Below are 18,548 nucleotides of genomic sequence, written 5' to 3'. Positions count from 1 at the left end.
AATTTCCCTAACAGCCACCTGGCCATGTGTGCTCTGTTCTCACTGTCCGGGGATGGCAGCTGAGCTCAAAAGGCCGCAACAGGCACCCACCCAGGAAGGGGTAAGTGTCCATTCTCTATAAAGGTGCAGGGAGGAGGTGGCTAAAGTAAAGGAGTAAGTTCTGCCATGACATCTGCAATAAGGGAAACAGGGAGGGAAGAAACACAAGCATTTCCTACTGCCTTCTGAGGAAGCTTGGAAGAAAAGTCTTGTGAATGACTGAGGCACTACAGCAACAATTTTCAAAAAAAAAATTGGAACTAAACTGAGATCAGTGGAATGAACTGGCTGATACAGGAACAAAGGGAGTGTTTTCTTCACTTTAAAAAAAAATCAAATGCAACTTTAGCTGAATGAAAGTTTAAGTGGAAGATTGGTGGTGGTAGTGGAAGAGGAGGAAGGGCTATTTAACCTTTCTTCCACCATTTTCCACATTCATAATCACCATTCATAATCACCACAATCAGAAAAAGCATCTGAAGAGAAAATAGTTAAGCAGAAACACTCCATGCTTCCTGCTGCCAGTTCCTCTCAAACTGTATCTTGAAGCTGTTTGATTTTAAACAAACAAATGGAAAATATACAGGTTGGCATGATACATCTAATTTGGTTCTAAATCTGTCTTTCTCCAGCTTGATTCTACTGCTTCCTTTTTTTTCTACCCACAAAAGCAAAACATACTTCCAAACAATAACGCCTGTTGCTCTTCAACAATACTTCAATTCAAGCTAAGGTTATGGGACCATCACCTGTGGATAAACTATCAAATGCCAGGAATTGAAGGTTCACCATCTGGTCCATTGAGTGAGTTCCAGACAGTGTCATTCAAGTGTAGTTGTGGAATGTCAGGCCAAAAGGGGGCATGCCCTCGTTTAAAAAAGCAATGTTATGGTCATTACTGAATGCAAAATGCAGAGTTTCTTTTTCTGAGCAGAGTTTGATTTCAGCACAGTGGAATTTGATTCCACTTTGGTCTCACAAATGAACCAGGAATATTAATTTTATTAGTGTATGAATGTGAGGGGAAATGCCCTCCCACAGCCCTTTTCAAGTCTCCCTACATTTTTCACAACTAAAAATCAAATTTTTTGGTGGCGGCTGTATCACCATAATAAGGATAAACACAATGTTTATAGCCCGCAGTGCTTTAGAATTAAATGGCAGGTAAGATTCTCATTCCCTTATCAGTTAGCCACACAGGTAACAATCCAGTGTAAAACTGTTCTCCTTTTGGAAATTCACTCCAGAAATTCACTAACAATAAAATGCCACGTTCCTCATTTTGCCAGGACTAGAATGTTCAGTACAATCCTATGAATATTTACTTGGAAGTAAGACCCAGTGTCTTCCAATGACGTTCACTCTCTAATAAGTGTGCTTAGGATCACACACTTATAATCAATAAGTAACACTGTTATTGGGTGAAAGGGAATCTCCTGTGGTTACACTTTATGTTCCAAATGGGCTCACTCTAAAAGCAATGACTCAGTGGCATTTGCACACTAACTTCTTCCTTTTTAGTTTAAGCAGGAATGCTTTGAACAAAGGGGTTAGAAAGTCAAGTGAGCTGATCCATCTGTCTTGGGAGCACAAGAAAAAGCGGGACAGGGCACTGGGAAGCAAATGTAGTTCTGAAATACCATAAAAATCGACCTTGAAATAATATCAGTATGGATGAGCACATAACAGAGAAGACCTGTGTTTTTAGTTGTCACATGGTGGCAAGTCTAAGAAACATATGTGTAACTTCAATGGGGATTGGGGTTTGAATTTGCCAGAAAGAGACAGAGCAGGATTAGCTATCAACATAAAAGTATCAGAGTTGTGCTATCCAACAATTAAGGAAATCAGAGAGTTTAATAGATGTGAATGATAGTACAGTGGTACCTCGGGTTAAGTACTCAATTCGTTCCGGAGGTCTGTTCTTAACCTGAAACTGTTCTTAACCTGAAGCACCACTTTAGCTAATGAGGCCTCCTGCTGCCGCCGCGCCGCCGGAGCAGGATTTTTGTTCTTATATCTGAAGCAAAGTTCTTAACCCGAAGTAATATTTCTGTGTTAGTGGAGTCTCTAACCTGAAGCATATGTAACCTGATGCATATGTAAGCCGAGGTACCACTGTACACTAGAAACTGGTGTTTCTCCTGAACTCAAAAGAGGAGACAGCTTCTGGCCCTTGAATAGCTATCTAGATGTTGGATTTTCAGCATGCAAGCTATATACCGGTATTCTGAAAATCCCTCCTCTGAACAGCTATTAGAGGTTCTGGATCCCTGTTCTCTTTTGCATCTGGTCATCTTAGCAGTACTGGGTAAAATGAGTGGGGGGGGGAAGGCCCCACCCTGAACCTTCACATTTTCTGCTCAATATCTATTAGTATCTATAATATTGAACAGTCACTTGGATGCCCAGAAAAAAAATAACTTTTAAAATCCACATGATTGATCAAAAACCACAATGGGATTCAGTCCCATTTATTTCAGTTGCATGGGCTCTATTCAAAGTGCTTCAAATGCTAACATTTAACTGGATAATGCTCAGAGTTTTAAAGGACCAGTTGTGACTGGTGTTGCATTTCAAAAAACAAATTGATTCTGCAACAGCAACAGATGCAACAAGCTTGTGTTTAATATAAATCTGCTTCCCCTGCCTCCCCGCAGAAAGCTTACACTCAAGGATCAGTGAATTTGCAAATCCTTTCCCACTTAACATGTAAGTGGTGCTATAGAAAGGGTTAGCTCTTTGTTGCAATATCCTCTTCCAACAGCAGCTGGCTGCTATTCCTACTTCCATAGAAGGGTACATCCTTGGTCCTAAGCTGTGCAGGCAAACAGAGGCTCTATACAGTGATACCTTGGGTTAAGAACTTAATTCGTTCCAGAAGTCCGTTCTTAACCTGAAACTGTTCTTAACCTGAAGCACCACTTTAGCTAATGGGGACTCCCACTGCCACCGCGTGATTTCTGTTCTCATCCTGAAGCAAAGTTCTTAACCCGAGGTACTATTTCTGGGTTAGCGGAGTCTGTAACCTGAAGCGTCTGTAACCTGAAGCGTCTGTAACCTGAGGTACCACTGTACTGGCATAAAGGACTAAACTGGTAGCTAGTAGTTTGGCATCAATTTTTTAAAGTACATTTTATGATTTATTTATTTTTTAAAAAATTCTTTAAAGCCCTGCTAAAGAAACCATAGTTAGTGAACAAGATCATGTTGATGATTTTCTTTGCTGTTGCTGAACTTTTAAAAGAGAATCACATTTTAAGCAGTGCTTTTTTCAGGGGTTACTCAGGGTAAGTAGTACCAGCACCTTTTTGGGTTGTTTTTTAAGTATGGCACTTACTGTAACTACTTTATGATGAGTACTGGCACCTATTTTTCTAGGGGGGGGGAAGCACTGATTTTAAGTATTTTTAAAAAATTATTCATTCAACTAAAATCTCATGCATCATGTTTATGGGAGCAATGAATACAAATAATAGATTGGATGGGAATATTAAATTATTGCACTCAAACAGGATTATAGGAGCTTATTTCCTTCTTTGCTTTCCCTAATTCTTCTAAAACATTAATACAGTCAAAGGGTGTTGTTTGTGATGCACCAACACAGAGGCAAACCAGAGAGACTCTAAAACAATCTCTTTGGTGACAATCCTTAAAATCTTTGGTCTAGTGGCGATTCTGTGGCTCCTGCTCATCTTTTCAAGAGAAGAGGCTATACAAAACAAACTATTTCTGTACAAATCCAAATAACCATTTATTTTGGTAAAATTTATACCACCAGATTCTACTTTTAGCCAGGAAGTGCAAACAAAGCATGGAGACAGCTTGTTCCCTGACCCCAAATTCATTCTGTGTTGCTATAGCATCACCCTTGAGAAAATGGGGCTGGCTCTTTTCCTCTCCTTAGTTCTGCTCAATGGGCTTTTGTCAGCTGTTGAATTATAGCATTAAAATTTAAATACTACAGATTTAATGGAGGATTATTATGACACCCTGACACATTCTTTCTGTTGCTGCGGGAAACAAACCCAGAGAATGAGCAGAAGACATTCAAACAACAACAAGGAGCTTTTAAGCCACAGTAATGTTGCATGTACATATATTTGGTAACAAGACGAAAGGCTCCAACCTTGATTATTATTGTTTCTGTACCAAAGGAGACTCCAAAGCTGCACAGATCACAAACCCTCTCAAATTAGGGTTGCAAACAATTGCATTCTTCCCCGCTGATTGTCATTCCTTTCGCAAGCTCATTTGTTTTGTATTCACTGAATGGAACTTTTTGCTTTACCTGTTCTTAGCCAAATACATATAGAAGGGGTGTGTGCATGCATACACATGTGTGTATTCTTCCACAGCACACACACATTGATTCATGAAATGAATGAAGGGGAGAGGGAGAAAAATCTGTAGCTGGCAGTCCCTGAATGCTGAGTTTGCATTGCATAGCTGTATGTATCTTTGGGAAAGCAGATGAGAGTATACAAAGAAAACCCCATCATGGGAAAATTCAGAAATGACAGGCCGGATGCTGACATTTTACCCCTAGCATCCCTTCAGATACTGCACAAGGCCTCCAGGAGCTGCACAATACCACAACTCATGATGTTTTGCCAACAGCATCTGCTGGTTCTAATGCTAGTGGCAGCAGCACGAGGCCACAGCACCCTGTGGTGTAACATTCCTGCATTTTTCAGAGAATGAAAATCATTCTACAATGCACAATGCTACGCGATGCATTTTTTTTTTTTTTGAGACATACTTCTAGGGCAGAGAGAAGAGGGTGGAGTATTCAGCATTCTGTATGCCTCTTTACAGCAATAGAAATGTACTTAATGAAAAGGATGCAACACAATTCAAACAGCAAGACGGCACCTCTTCTTTGGGGAAATTTTAAATCATAACTAAAACATAAATAATTCCCATTTCAAAATCGCAATCATGATATTATTTACACATTTAGTCTGTGAAATGTGTATACTCAAAACTGGTAAAGATTCAGGCAACACACAAATAAAGATAGATTTTGGGATGACGTGTAGGGGGAGGAGAGGTAGGAAATCTTGTGCTAGCACTAATTTTGCCCTATATTTTGAAGTCTAGATGAAAGGAAAAGGTACCCACTTCTAAGTACCTAATCAATACAGAAGTAAGTATACATCAAACCTTTGTTCGTGGGGGGAGAAGGGACATCCTGTTTTCTCACACGAAAGCATGGTGGCCATTTTGGGTGTCATGATCTTGTGTGATTTTGCACCAAGATCTTGCCCAGAAAAAAGCAAAAAAGCAAAAACAAACAAAAACCCAAAATAGCTTTTTCCGGGCTGCAATCTCACATGTGCATCCCCTAAGCCATGGGTAGGCAAACTTGTAGTGTCATGTTTACAGAATCTCTTTCTGTCCCAAATGGCCCTGGAAACATTATCTAACCCACCTCTGTTGTAAGTTTTTCAAGATAGATTCCTGAGTTAACAAATAACACTGTTCTGGCGGGGAGATGGGATGGATTGCATACCTGGTTGATCTCGGTTAAATTATTCTGCTGCCCAAGGTGAATGTCGATGTCTTTTGTTGAGGACTTTCTTCTTTTTACTTTTTTTGCCAGTGAAGTGTCAGTTTGCCTGAAGGATGTCTCCTGTAATAAACAACAGAAAGCTTATAAAAGGAAGGTGGGGTATAAAATTCATAAATATATATTTTTAAGTTGGATTTGATGGCTTGATTGATTTCAGAATGTATAAACTGCTATACATTCTGTGAACACGCAGACAGTTTACAGAAATAAGATACAAAAACATAATACAAAATACAAAACTTTATATATTTATTTTAAAACAACAAAATTTATTTACTGTTTGATTGTTAGGTGTTTAAAATTTGCCCTTGCAAGTGAGTTCCAAAGATTTTCCTCTTCCTTCAGCATTCAAAAAGACCACACATTTGGTAAGTTAAAAATTGCTTTACTTACAAACTCTTCAAAGGTCTGGTTCATGTGTTTTTCCAAACACCAGTCAGAAAAGTTGCACGGGTAGTAAAACTTAGCATAGTTACAAAACTCCCTGATTATTGGTACAGTCTTTCCTGGAGAAATTGAACCTAGGACTCTCTGCATGCAGAATATATGCTCTACTTTTGAGTTAAAAAACCACCAGATCCACTATGATGGTGTAGGGAAAGCACATTATGGAGTGGAGAGTGATGAGTTGTATCTGTCAGTTCAGAGGAAAATGGTTTACCTAGATCTGGACCCACCCAAAGAACAATCAGAACAAATAAAGAATTTGCTGGTCGTTCTTGACAAAATTGAACTCTTCAAATTACATTATTTTCTCTCCATACCGCAAGTATACCAACTTTCAAGCCATGCAAAAATTTACTAGAGCTTTTTATATGAGAGGTTTACAGCTATTTTTATTATGCTTTCCATATTCATTTTAAGTGCCCCGTTTCCAGGAAGCCTTATTTTCGGTAAGAAAGTATGTCTTCGGAAATCACTTTTTAAAAAGAAAAATTGTCACTGGAAAGCAAACTTCCAGTTAAACAATATTTGGAACTGAAATAGTAACAGCTTTATTTTTAGGGTTTATTTTTATAAAAAAAGAAAAAAGAAAAACATCACTTTCTATATTAGAAAAGATAGTATTGAGCAAATGGGTGCACTTGGAACAAAGGGAGGGTTGAAGGTATGGAAGGAACTGGTCTAATTTCGATTTAATGTTTCCAGCTTAAGATTCTTACCCAGTTCTTCACTCTACACTTCCACAAAGCAATTCTGGGCTAAAATGGCTCCCTGCCGCTCCCTGAACCAGCACTCTATGCATTGCTCTCCTGCCTCTACCGAACACTGACAACAGAGAAAAGCGTGCTTCTCAGCAAACCACCAGCTAGTTGGGTTTTGGAATTACGTAAGGTTCGTATAGTTAAAGCTATGGTGTTCCCAGTAGTGATGTATGGAAGTAAGAGCTGGACCATAAAGAAGGCTGATCGCTGAAGAATTGATGCTTTTGAATTATGGTGCTGGAGGAGACTCTTGAGAGTCCCATGGACTGCAAGAAGATCAAACCTATCCATTCTTAAGGAAATGAGCCCTGAGTGCTCACTGGAAGGACAGATCATGAAACTGAGGCTCCAGTACTTTGGCCACCTCATGAGAAGAGAAGACTCCCTGGAAAAGACCCTGATGTTGGGAAAGATGGAGGGCACAAGGAGAAGGGAACGATAGAGGACGAGATGGTTGGACAGAGTTCTTGAAGCTACCAGCATGAGTTTGACCAAACTGCAGGAGGCAGTGGAAGACAAGAGTGCCTGGCATGCTCTGGTCCATGGGGTCACAAAGAGTCGGACATGACTAAACGACTAAACAACAACAGGCTGAAGGCAGATTGCTTGCCTCCCTTCAGCCTAGGCCAGTGTAGTGTACCCTCCAACATTCCTCAGATGAAAACAGAGACATTTCTCACTCCTCCGCCAACTGACCTTTCTCGATCCCCCATTTTTTTGCTCCCACCCCAAGAGCATTTCCTGTCAGAAGAAGGGAGAGTGCCACCACTGTGGCCAACGGGCACAGCATAAATGCCCTCCACTGTCATAAGAAAACCCTTACATCACAATTTTATATTATTTTATCTTTTGGTACAAAAAAGAAAAGCACCCACAAATATATTTTAGAAAGGGACAAGATTAGACACGGGTGCACAAAGCATTGCCCTCTGCTCTGCTTTCCCCTTCTTCCTGCCCAGAGCTGTCCTGCCCTCTGCCTTTCCCTCAGAGAGGACACGCCATGCAAGGCTGGGCCTTGGTGGCAGCAGCCTCTCCTCCTCCTCAACTGCTGTCCAGCAGTCACTACAAGCTGCCCAAGGGAGGAGGCCAGCGGCAGCGGCCATGGAGAGGACATGGAGAGGCAACAGAATGCTCCCTCGCCACTCCTGCCATGGCTGCTCAGGACAAACACCAGCTCATCCTCCCTCCTGAGCTTGGCGGTGCTGGCACTGGTGGAGGAAATAGGGACATCCCAGGATCAAATCAAAAGCCATAAAAGGCCTGCCTCGGGGATGGCAGCTTAAAGGACTGCAGGGAGGGGGTAGGATGAATTGGCCGCACATGCCCTCTAAGCCATTTCCCCAGCAGGCAACCTTCCACCATTTAAAGGTTTGCAAGAGACAGCAGTAATTGGCCTGGGAGAATATGTACCCTCTGAGTCAAATTATCCCACTATCCTGACTTTCCTGACTTTCTATTTACACAAACACACTACAATGCTTCCATATTCCATCTGATTTTCCTTTTCATCAACCTATAGCTTCTTTTAGTTTATATATAAAAAAAACTGTAAAACTGACTTTGGAAGGAGAAAGGACTGCCACAAAAAATATTGTCCCTAACCCCACTAATCTTATGGGTTTTATATCAAAAGACCTAATTGTGCTAAACAGGAAGCAAATATATGTCATTCATATTTTAGCATCATGAGTTCTGCATGCTCCCTCTCATCTGATAAAAATTACTGATTTGCACAAAAAGCAAGCATTTCATGAAATAAACTTCAGTCACAAGAGCACAAGCCAATTTTAGAACATTTTCATATGGTTAAATATGCTTTGAAATTGATAAAATGTGAGATACACTTCCCATAAGAACTTCCTTCTCTTAATGTGACAAGCAACTTCTAGGGAGGTTCAAATGGAGATGCCAGCCTATATTTATAAAATACCTGGTCAGGACCAGGAGTGGATATTAGGTGGGAAAAACTCAACTTGATGAGTTTGGAGTAGGTCAGGTGTGGGGATGGTGGATAAATTCAATTCAGTTTGCATTTAAAGCCACATTTATCATATTTTCACTTTCCCAAACAATTTGAGAACTAAAACATAGTTAGAAATACTTAGAAATGTTATCCAAATTTTGTGATGCAGTTCTCCAACCAATCACTGTTGACAGAAATGCATATATTAGGTAAAAGTATGCATAAGAATGAATATATTAATAAAAATAATATACGAAATATTTTATATTAGGAAAAATTGCTTGCAAAAAAGAAGAAGAAAATAGATTGAACATGGGGGGAGCACCAATCACATCTCCCGTACTTGTTTACTGAACATACAAAGATGATTGTGTGACTAACTGGTATAAATCTATTGTTAGCTTTTTCTAGCATTTTTGTAGTGCTTCCTTTGCAAGTACATTTAAGAAAGTTTTTTTTTTTAATGGCATTATATGTTATTATTAAATATCTGTAGTGCCAGCAATAAAAAAGATATTTATGCATTGCCTTCTTTTACAAATCTTTTCTTTTACAAATCTGTTCTGTAGCATAAAACTAATGTGATGGTAGCAATGAAGATTTATCGGCTGCTTGTTTTCCATCAGCATTATAATGGCTGCAGTTATGTTTTGGGAAGGTGCTAATGATCTACCTTGACTTCATCTACTACAACTGACATGACATCATATGCCTAGCCATGCTGTTCCGCTTTATAATAAAACAACCCAGCTAAAATGAAGGCACAGTGCTTCACTTATTAGAAGTTTCCGGTTCATTCTTGTGGCTGTTATGATGCCACAAACAGAGTCACTTAATGGATGAAGGGTCAAACCTACCGGCTTCCTCATTAGGAAAGGGTGAACGTGTGACTAGAGCCTTAGAACAGATCATATTCTTCCTTTGCAGTTTTTACCTTAGAGTCATCAGATTGTCTGCCTTTATCTCCATCCACTTTATCTTCATTCCAAGGAGAAGGAAACTTGGAAGGAAGGAAACTTTGCTGCTCCAGAGCTGGCATCTCATTGGTTAACTTCTGCTGTGGCTTCTGAACCTGGAGAAACGTGAACATGACAAAAGGTTGCCGCAACCTTCTAAAGGATACCTTTTCTCCCAATTCAGCTGCCTTCCAAAATCATGCTTCCTCTTCTTCTGGCCCTCCATCTGCTGCTGAGTTTCTTTCAGTATTCATTCTCTCACCTTTTGTTCCAGCAGGATCTCTGAATCTCTATCAGAACTTGGTACTTCTTGGTTCCCAGGTGTCTCCATCACAGGAAGGAAAGACTAGGTAAAGAGAATGACAACATACTAGATGTTTTTAGAACGTCAGCTCTTCAGGGTGTTTCCAGAAGTTGTTGGACTCAGGAACAGTGGCAGGCAAGCCAGAAGCACAATGGGAAGTACTTCACTGAGGAGCTGCTGTCCATTGCGGGAGGTGTGAAGCTACATTCATACATCATCTTAGGCACATTTGACTTTAATGATGTCAACATGGTTGCAGGCAGGATGGTTGAAATTGTGCAAATCAAGTCCCAAGCAAGTCTGCAAGCGTAGCAGGTCTTTTTGTGCCAGAGCTGCTTGGGGATGCCTGGCACAAAAAGAGCTTTTAAGCTTTCGACCTTGCTTGAAGGGCTAGGCCACCTCAGCATGCTGGATCTGGTTAGTGATACGCATGCTCTCTCAATAGGGAGAACCTTCAATGGGATAAACATTTCAAATTTGTTTACATGTGCAGCATAGACGTGAATAAGCTGTTAACGATAATATAGTGGTTATTAGAGGACAAACTGAACAGAGATATCCTTCTTGAGGTTCTGCTTTTAGTGCTTCAGTAGAGTGTGATATAAAAGCTTGTTTCGGCAGAGTGTGATATCAAAGCAACGAAGAGCAAACTGCAAACAGGACTCAGCTAGGGAATAAGGAAATGAATGCATTCAAATCTCAGTGATCTGCTAATGGGTTTTTACTGGATTATTTTGCAAGGCTCCAGAGTAACTCCAGATTTTCAAAACTGTCTCTCAGCCAGCCAGCCAATCTTCGTTATTTTTAGTTAGCTCATTTACAGTTTTCATTTTATTGCTCTAATTTGTGACCAGCTGTGCCATCAAATTTAAATTCCAGTTCTTGTTTTGTTTAAGGTTAAGTAACTTTTTCCTTCCAGCTAGATGTTTTTGAAACGTTAAAGGAGGCTGGAGAAGGGACAAGATGCCTGCATTATTATTATTTTTAAAAAGACTCAGCATGATAGCTTCTCAGTCAGTGATCTATGTTATTCCAAGTAACTATTTTGCCATAGACAATGGTGAACAGCACAAAAAAACACAAGATCTTTCTGATTGTATGACTAGAAGGAAGATCATGTTGTTGTTTTTCAGAAGAGTTGGAGGCTTCATGAAGAAACACCAGTGCCTGGACTGTGCACTCTTGTCTCACAATCCTCTCTGGGAACTTTACTTCCATAATGCATTTCAATAAAGAAGGAAATGGATAAAAGGAGAATGTACACCATGCCATGAATCATACTACCTCTGACTTAAGAAAAATTTGAACTTGAGTAAGGTTTTTGGTTCTTTTTATATAATTACTTAAAGCCAAAAGATCTATGTGTGTTCATGTACCACTAGGCAAAATGGCCTCTCCATTTTGTGACTTGATTCACCACAAGGAGTGGGAACATATATATTTTTTGTTTGGAGGGCAGAATGATCTTCAGGGGGGTAGACAAAACATCCCGGAGCTCTTAATGTAGCATCAGGCTGGCAAATGAGGGGTGCTGAGGGAGGAAGACAGCTACTGCAAAAAAGAAAGAGAAAACAATGCAAAGTGTGTGTGTGTGTGTGTGTGAGAGAGAGAGAGAGAGAGAGAGAGGAAGGGGAGGGAGGGGGAGAGAGAGAGATACCTGCCATTTCTTGCAAAAATGGCCCCATTGGAACAAGGCATTCTGTGAAATCTAAAATGGTGACTACCAGCCCAACATGTTCATAAAAAGATCATACTCCCAGCTGCTAAAAATACATAGGAATCCAGGCCAATTTGTCTCCTTTTTGTTACCAAACACCTCTTCCCTCTCAGTTCCAAATGATCAACCTTCTCCTGTTTCTGGTAGCCTCCCAGGGGCATTGTATGAAAAGAATCTGGCTACTCCAATCTGGCTACCCCATCTTTTTTGTGTGTGTCACAACATACCACTATTTCCAGGGTATTTTCAGATACATTTTAAAACAGGCCTGGAAAAAGGCTTGCTCTTCATAGCCGCTCCAAATAGCTAGAAATTTCACTGCACACAGGTGGTGTAGTGACAATAAAGGTTTATTATTATTATTATTATTATTATTATTATTTTAATAGTTTTTAAAAAGAAAGACAAAATAAAAGGCAGTTCTTGGACCACTTTATAAAACTGTAAGTACTTTTCTGAAAGTTTCAAAAAATCCACACAGAGGTTGAAAAAGGGACAGGACCAACTTTCTGTCTGTGAAATATTCACAGACCCAATTTCAGTGGGACTTACTAACTTAGCTTCAGTCCATTCCAATGTAAATAATTTATTGATAACACAGTGCAAACTGAACTGAGTAAAAGTCTGCATTACCGGACAGTTCTTATCAAAATTCTCATGCTGAGGAGGATTTGAAGCATTTGAAGGGTTCTGTCTACTGCTGCCTTCTGATAGTCTCATCTGTTGTAGGGAAGAACTATCTGATGCCATCTGTTTTTTTAAAAAAATGCAAAATTTTAAAACAAATGTTATTCATATAAAGCAGTCCACAAAACACTTCTTTGCTTTCTAGGTTACCTGTTTAAAAAAACAGAACCACTGACAACCTCTCACTTTAACTCATATTCATCAAAGTTCTGTCCCCTTAAAGATGGTTGTTAAGACTTAATTTCAGTTAATAATGTCTGGGAATATATAACAAATAAGAAAAAATGAACTACTTGCAGAAGTTGAAAACAAATATTTCTTTCTACATTTCCCCCAGAGATGGAGGACTTGGGCATTCTAGAATGTGGGAAGTACATGCTGTCCTTGGCTGTCAAAACATTACAATTTTTGGGTTGTATCAGAAAGCAAAGGAAGCAGGAAGTGTATGGGTCTCTTGGTCCCGGATCCCTATGCTTTTCAGAATGTTTGAAGGCACTCTGTTATCTACAGAACATGAGCAAGTGTCAAGCCAGTTCAACCAAATTCATCTTTAGTCTATAGTTGAAACATAGTGGATAAGGTCTCTATTTATATTAGGCTGAAAGATTTTCCACCATATGTGGAAAGAATTGTTGCACACAGATCTACTAAAGTGAACAAACAAATCCTTACATATGCAATACACTATTGAACAGGTAATTTTAGCATCCAGCCCTATGATCACAATGAGCAAACACCATCCAAAATCTGTGTACCATTAAGACTTAGAAGTGTTTCACTCATACCATCACTGGCCTACTTTTCATTTCACAGAGAGACATTATGAAATCTTAAAGCTGGTTGTAGGATTAACATACTGGGAAAATTCAAAAACATAACTGTAATGAGAATACATTGCAAGCTTTTTTCCTCAGTACTCATCTTAACTACTTGATAAGCATATATGACATTCTGGGGAAACCTCAAATCTTTGGTTGGTTTCAGGTTTTTTGTTTCAATGTGGGAGATTTAAGCTAGTCAACATGAATACAGAATAGAAAAAAAAAGGCTGGAGCTGTTTTAGAACATAACTTTTTCTGGAAATTCCCCTTTTTTCTCTAGGCATTTATCAAAGCAGGAAATATCACAGGCACATACACCATACTTCGAGATTTCCAGGATCATTAAAAGTAACTATAGAATCTTTTGATAATTAAGAGCTTGGTTTGTGTTTAAAATAATTTGGTTCAATAGGGGGCAAATGAATGGTCTTCAACTGCAAACAGATACTTTGGTGTAAACATATGGTATCCTTTTAAGGAATGCATTTGACATGAATGAAAAAAGCCACACACGCTAGGGTATTAGTGAAACTGTATGCTCCAGTGATGTTTCCTGCTACACTTAAAGCCTGGAGAATGAAGAAGCCATTATAAGAAAATTAATATTTTTCCTTAATCACTGTTGTGCCAAGATTATGTTTGAATGACATGAGCATTTATAATGCCAGCATTCTGAATGACACATGTTGTGTACCGATCTCAAAATAGGACAAAACCACTACTAAGTCCTGATTTGGTCCTACATAGTCAAGACATACTGTATGTACTCTTGGAAACCACATTATTTCAATTAATTAATTAATCAGTTCCTTGTGCAAGTCCTCTTTGTGATAAAGCAGAGCTGATTTTCAGACCATTCACCAAATTCACTACACCATACCCTAAAAGCACATGCTGCTTTTCCCAAAGAATCCTGTGAGCTGTAGTTTACCCTACACAGAGCTACAGCACTCCATGTATTGTCTTCTGCTGTTTATTTAAGAACTCACTTCAGAGATAATGATAAATTAAACTTCATTATTGATAATGCCTGGGAGCATGGACAAATTAGAAATTAAATCCTCCAGCCAGGTCACACCTTTCCGAGTACTGATGTCCTGGGTCATAGCTCATTTTTTTTAAGGAACCATGTGTCAGATATTTAGTTGATAATGCATAATTACACCCATAACCCGGAATGAACTACAGTTCCCAGAATTCTTTTGGGAAAGCCATATGCTTTCAGTGTATGATGTGGATGTTAAATTAGTCAACTTCAGAATGGGATTAAGTCAGGCAGAAAAATTTAAGAAATTGGAATGGAGCAACGCTAATAAACATAATTGACTGTCAAGTTAGAAGATTTTAATGCTAAATTCAAGTTTTGTTTCTTAGTGCAATTTGACCTATGAAGTCATCTTCAATAATGTTATACTATGCTGGAACAGGAACAAAAAACAAATGAACTGCTCTTCATCAGGCCAAAAGATTACAGTATTTGACAAAATTCCTTTCACTTCATGCCAATTACCACCCAAGTGTCTGAGGGTCAATTTTGTGAAGTGTTTCTCTCTTTTCATATTTTAAGGTCTGAGAATAATATATGGTACATGGATGTAGTAAATTCAGATAAACAACTGAGCAAATTCAGATAAACAACTGAACAACAAACACACTGTTATATTTTGAGAAAGGATCAACATGAATCAAGGACAGAGGCTTTATATGTTAAACACTCTATTGTGCCTGTTTCCAAAATGCTGCTAACTCTTCACCTGTCGACCTATAGCCCATGTTATTGTACAAGGAGGTCTGTACAATTTATGAATACTGCAGCCCACCTTCAAGGCGAGGGCCAGGGAGTGGATGTGAGGAAAGCCTTTCCACTCCATCAGTTCCACCCCCTGACCCAGGCAATTGTTCATGCCTGCATCCCCATTGGCCAATTCAGGCCAGGATCTGGTTCCTGATAGGCTGCATGGGCTTACGCCCACACCACCCAACAGGAAGGGGCACTGAAGCTAAGATTCCCTTGTCGGGGTCCCCAGTGGAGCCTCTGCTGTCCTGCAACACCACCACACCAGAAGGGTGAGCGGACTTATTGTACAAGGCGGTCTGTAGAATTTAGTGAATACTGTAGCATCAGATTAGAGAGATGAGCAGATATTTCTGTAGTTAGCTTTCCATTATGAGCACCAGGAAGAATGCTTCATTCTTATATGCACACATTCGCAGGTGAACATTTGGAAAGGGCTGTGGTGCAGTGGAAGAATCTCTGTTTTGCATGCAGAGGGTCCAAGGTTCAATCCCAGGCATCTCCTGGTACATCTGGGAGTGCTTCCTGTCTGAAACCCTGGAGAGCCCCTGCCAGTCAGTGTAGACAATATAGAGCTTTATGAACCAATGGTCTGACTCAATATAAGGCAGCTCCCTGAGTTTGGGGATAAATACGTACAATGGAAATTGGTGGTCATTTTCAGCAAGAGATTCAGATCCCTTGGCACATTCAAATAGCACAAGGTGCAGCCTCTCCTAAACAGTATCACTTCAGCCTAGGAGTGGATCATATGTTGAATATCCCTCCATTATTTAAAGTTTCCCTCTAGGAGAAAAATAGGATATCCAGAGTGTGATGCAGACATTCTGCTCATTTGTAAAGCCTGCACATGACCAGGGAGAGGGGAGATGAGCACACTGAGCTCAATATCCCATTGCCCACCAACTCCTGGAGGGCAATCACCAGTAGCATGAGGAGCTTTCACCAGTACTGGAGGCTCCCCACTTCAGGCTGTCACCCTCTATGAGTTGGAAGGAATAGAGGACAAAGCTTAGCGCATTTGTCCCTGTTCTTCCCACTTGTGTGCAAGATTTACACTTGAGCAGAGTAGCTACTTAGGGCTATAGAATAGCTACATAGAGAGTATTTTTACATGACCAAGCATTCTAATATGAAGTTCCAGACTTCAACCTTCAGTGGTACAGTCCAGATGGACCACACCATATGTGATTTCTGCATATCAGTGCTCACACGTTGCTTGGGAATGTGGAAGACAGGTACCGGGCAGCCATTTGGTACTGTAGAGTTATTCTCAGGATATGGCTGTCATTGGAATATCTACTTCTCACATATTTAGTTCTATGGGACAAAAGCGGCCAAGGAAACACAATTTAATCCCAAAGCTGCTCATGAAAAAAATGCCATGAACCACTAATGTTCTTCTTGCTCTTTAAAATGGTCTAATTTAAGAAATTGAGAATTTAAAAAAAAAAATGTCTGAAAGTATTTTTTAAAAAGTATGCCTCCTTCAACCCTATGCGAAGTCTTTGCCTGACATAATATAAAGGTCTGGTTTATAAATTAACTGCAAGACAGAGTTTATAATGGAAATAGCTATTGACCCTTGGCTGCGGCAGTGCATTTTCTGTGGCAATATTAAGTTACAACTCTGTTCCCTGGGCCACAGCCTAGTGAGTTATATAACACTGGCCATTGCATGATTGCTCAATTTCCTTTACCTAACCCTAATTGCATGCTGGACATAAAAAAAACCCTCTTCTATGACATGTTCAGCAGAGACACTGCTGACGCCACCAACCTCATCCACTGTTGCCTTTTAAGACGCTCCAATGAGATGCAGCATGCAGGTGCCACCCACCTTAAAAGGATATTTTGTTTTCCTGTCTCTCCTTTCCGAACTGAAAAGCGGTTTCTGACTAAAATGAACTAGTACAGTAAAATATTTGAACTAATAGGAAAAGGCGAAGCTACATGTACAGGGCATACTGTACTTAAGATTTTGGCTTAAATGTGAGACAGCCACCCAGACGAAGGAGGGAGGGGGGAAAGAAAGAACACCTACATTAAAAACAAAAAGCCTCATTTTAAGCTCTTTTTAACAGCACAAGCATCCTAGAAACAATATACAGTGGTACCTCAGGTTAAGTACTTAATTCGTTCCTGAGGTCCGTTCTTAACCTGGAACTGTTCTTAACCTGAAGCACCACTTTAGCTAATGGGGCCTCCTGCTGCTGCTGCTGCGCCGCCGGAGCACGATTTCTGTTCTCATCCTGAAGCAAAGTTCTTAACCCGAGGTACTATTTCTGGGTTAGCGGAGTCTGTAACCTGAAGCGTATGTAACCTGAGGTACCACTGTACGTCAAATGTTGTCTGGGTTTTGTATGCCATCCAATCAGCTACATTAGTAGCACTGTAGCAAGTCTCTCCTGTGAGAGGCTAAAGAAAGACAGTGAAGCCATGGGGTTGAATGAAGTCAGTTGCTGGTTAGCTTTTCCTCCTGCACAACTATCTTCTCAGCAGCCATTCCATTTGGTGACTAGAGTATCAATTCTGTAACTTTTCTGTAACTTTTGTTTTCCTTTTCCCATGCCATTCATTTTTCTTTTATGTTTCATGTCTATTACATTGTGAAATAAGAAGCATAATGTTGGGTGGCAGGTGGGGCGGGGAAATATTTTTAGGTGCTTCCAATCCACTTCTTACTTACAATTGTTGAAATGAAAGGAACATCTGAAATAAGTTAACACTGTGCTAACTTCCACTCTGCTTCACTCTTCTTTCTCCTGCTACACAATAGCAACCCACCTGTTGGAAATCTAGCACAGTGGATCCAATTCCCTTGACAGGCCACTGATGGGTTGGTGTTTTTGGTTAATCTGACTATGCACAGGGATGGATCTACTCTTGATGGGGTTACACTTCCCTTGAAGGAGAAGGTTCATAGCTTGAGAGTACTCCTGGATCCTTTGCTGTCACTCGAGGCTCAGGTGGCTTCACTGGCTCGGAGTGCCTGCCATCAGCTTCGGTGGCCCAGCTATGCCCCTAACTACTGTTGTCTATGCTCTGGTAACCTCAAGGTTAGATTATTGTAATGCGTTCTACATAGGGCTGCCTCTGAACATGGTTCGGAAACTTCAGCTAGTGCAGAATTCAGCAGCCAGGTTGCTCACGGTTTGAGCATAATACACCGATCTGGGTCCGACTGCACTGGCTACCAATTAGTTTCCAGGCTTAATACAAAGTGCTGGTTTTGACCCATAAAGCCTTAAACGGCTCAGGACCACAATACCTCAAGGACTGCCTCTTTCCATATGAACCTACCCTGAGATCATCTTCTGAGGCCCTCCTTCATGTGCCTCCTCCTCAAAAGGTCCAGAGGGTGGCAACACGAGAACAGGGCCTTCTCTGCAGTGGCTCCCTGTCTGTGGAATGCTTCATTATACACCTTTAGGCGCCAGGCAAAACGTTCCTTTTCAACCAGGCCTTGGTTGATCCGATTTACCT

At 40.3% G+C, this 18,548-nt stretch overlaps 1 protein-coding gene across 1 annotated transcript in view; it reads right to left on the bottom strand.

Annotated features, from left to right (window-relative positions):
• LOC307213007 (uncharacterized protein) overlaps positions 1–18,548 on the bottom strand; it is a 108,682-nt gene that overhangs the window by 68,279 nt on the left and 21,855 nt on the right. Inside the window, exons 4-7 of the mRNA XM_079970627.1 lie at positions 12,393–12,509; positions 10,001–10,084; positions 9,717–9,854; positions 5,555–5,674 (exon numbers count right to left, since the gene is read on the bottom strand). Of these exons, the coding sequence (XP_079826753.1) occupies positions 5,555–5,674; positions 9,717–9,854; positions 10,001–10,084; positions 12,393–12,509 (459 nt within the window). The remainder of the gene's footprint in view (positions 1–5,554; positions 5,675–9,716; positions 9,855–10,000; positions 10,085–12,392; positions 12,510–18,548) is intronic.

Source organism: Podarcis cretensis, assembly GCF_951804945.1.
Source record: "Podarcis cretensis genome assembly, chromosome: 3".
In the NCBI taxonomy this organism is placed as follows: Eukaryota; Metazoa; Chordata; class Lepidosauria; order Squamata; family Lacertidae; genus Podarcis; species Podarcis cretensis.
The sequence above is the reverse complement of the archived record's forward strand: the minus strand, read 5'-3'. Positions and strand labels throughout refer to the sequence as shown.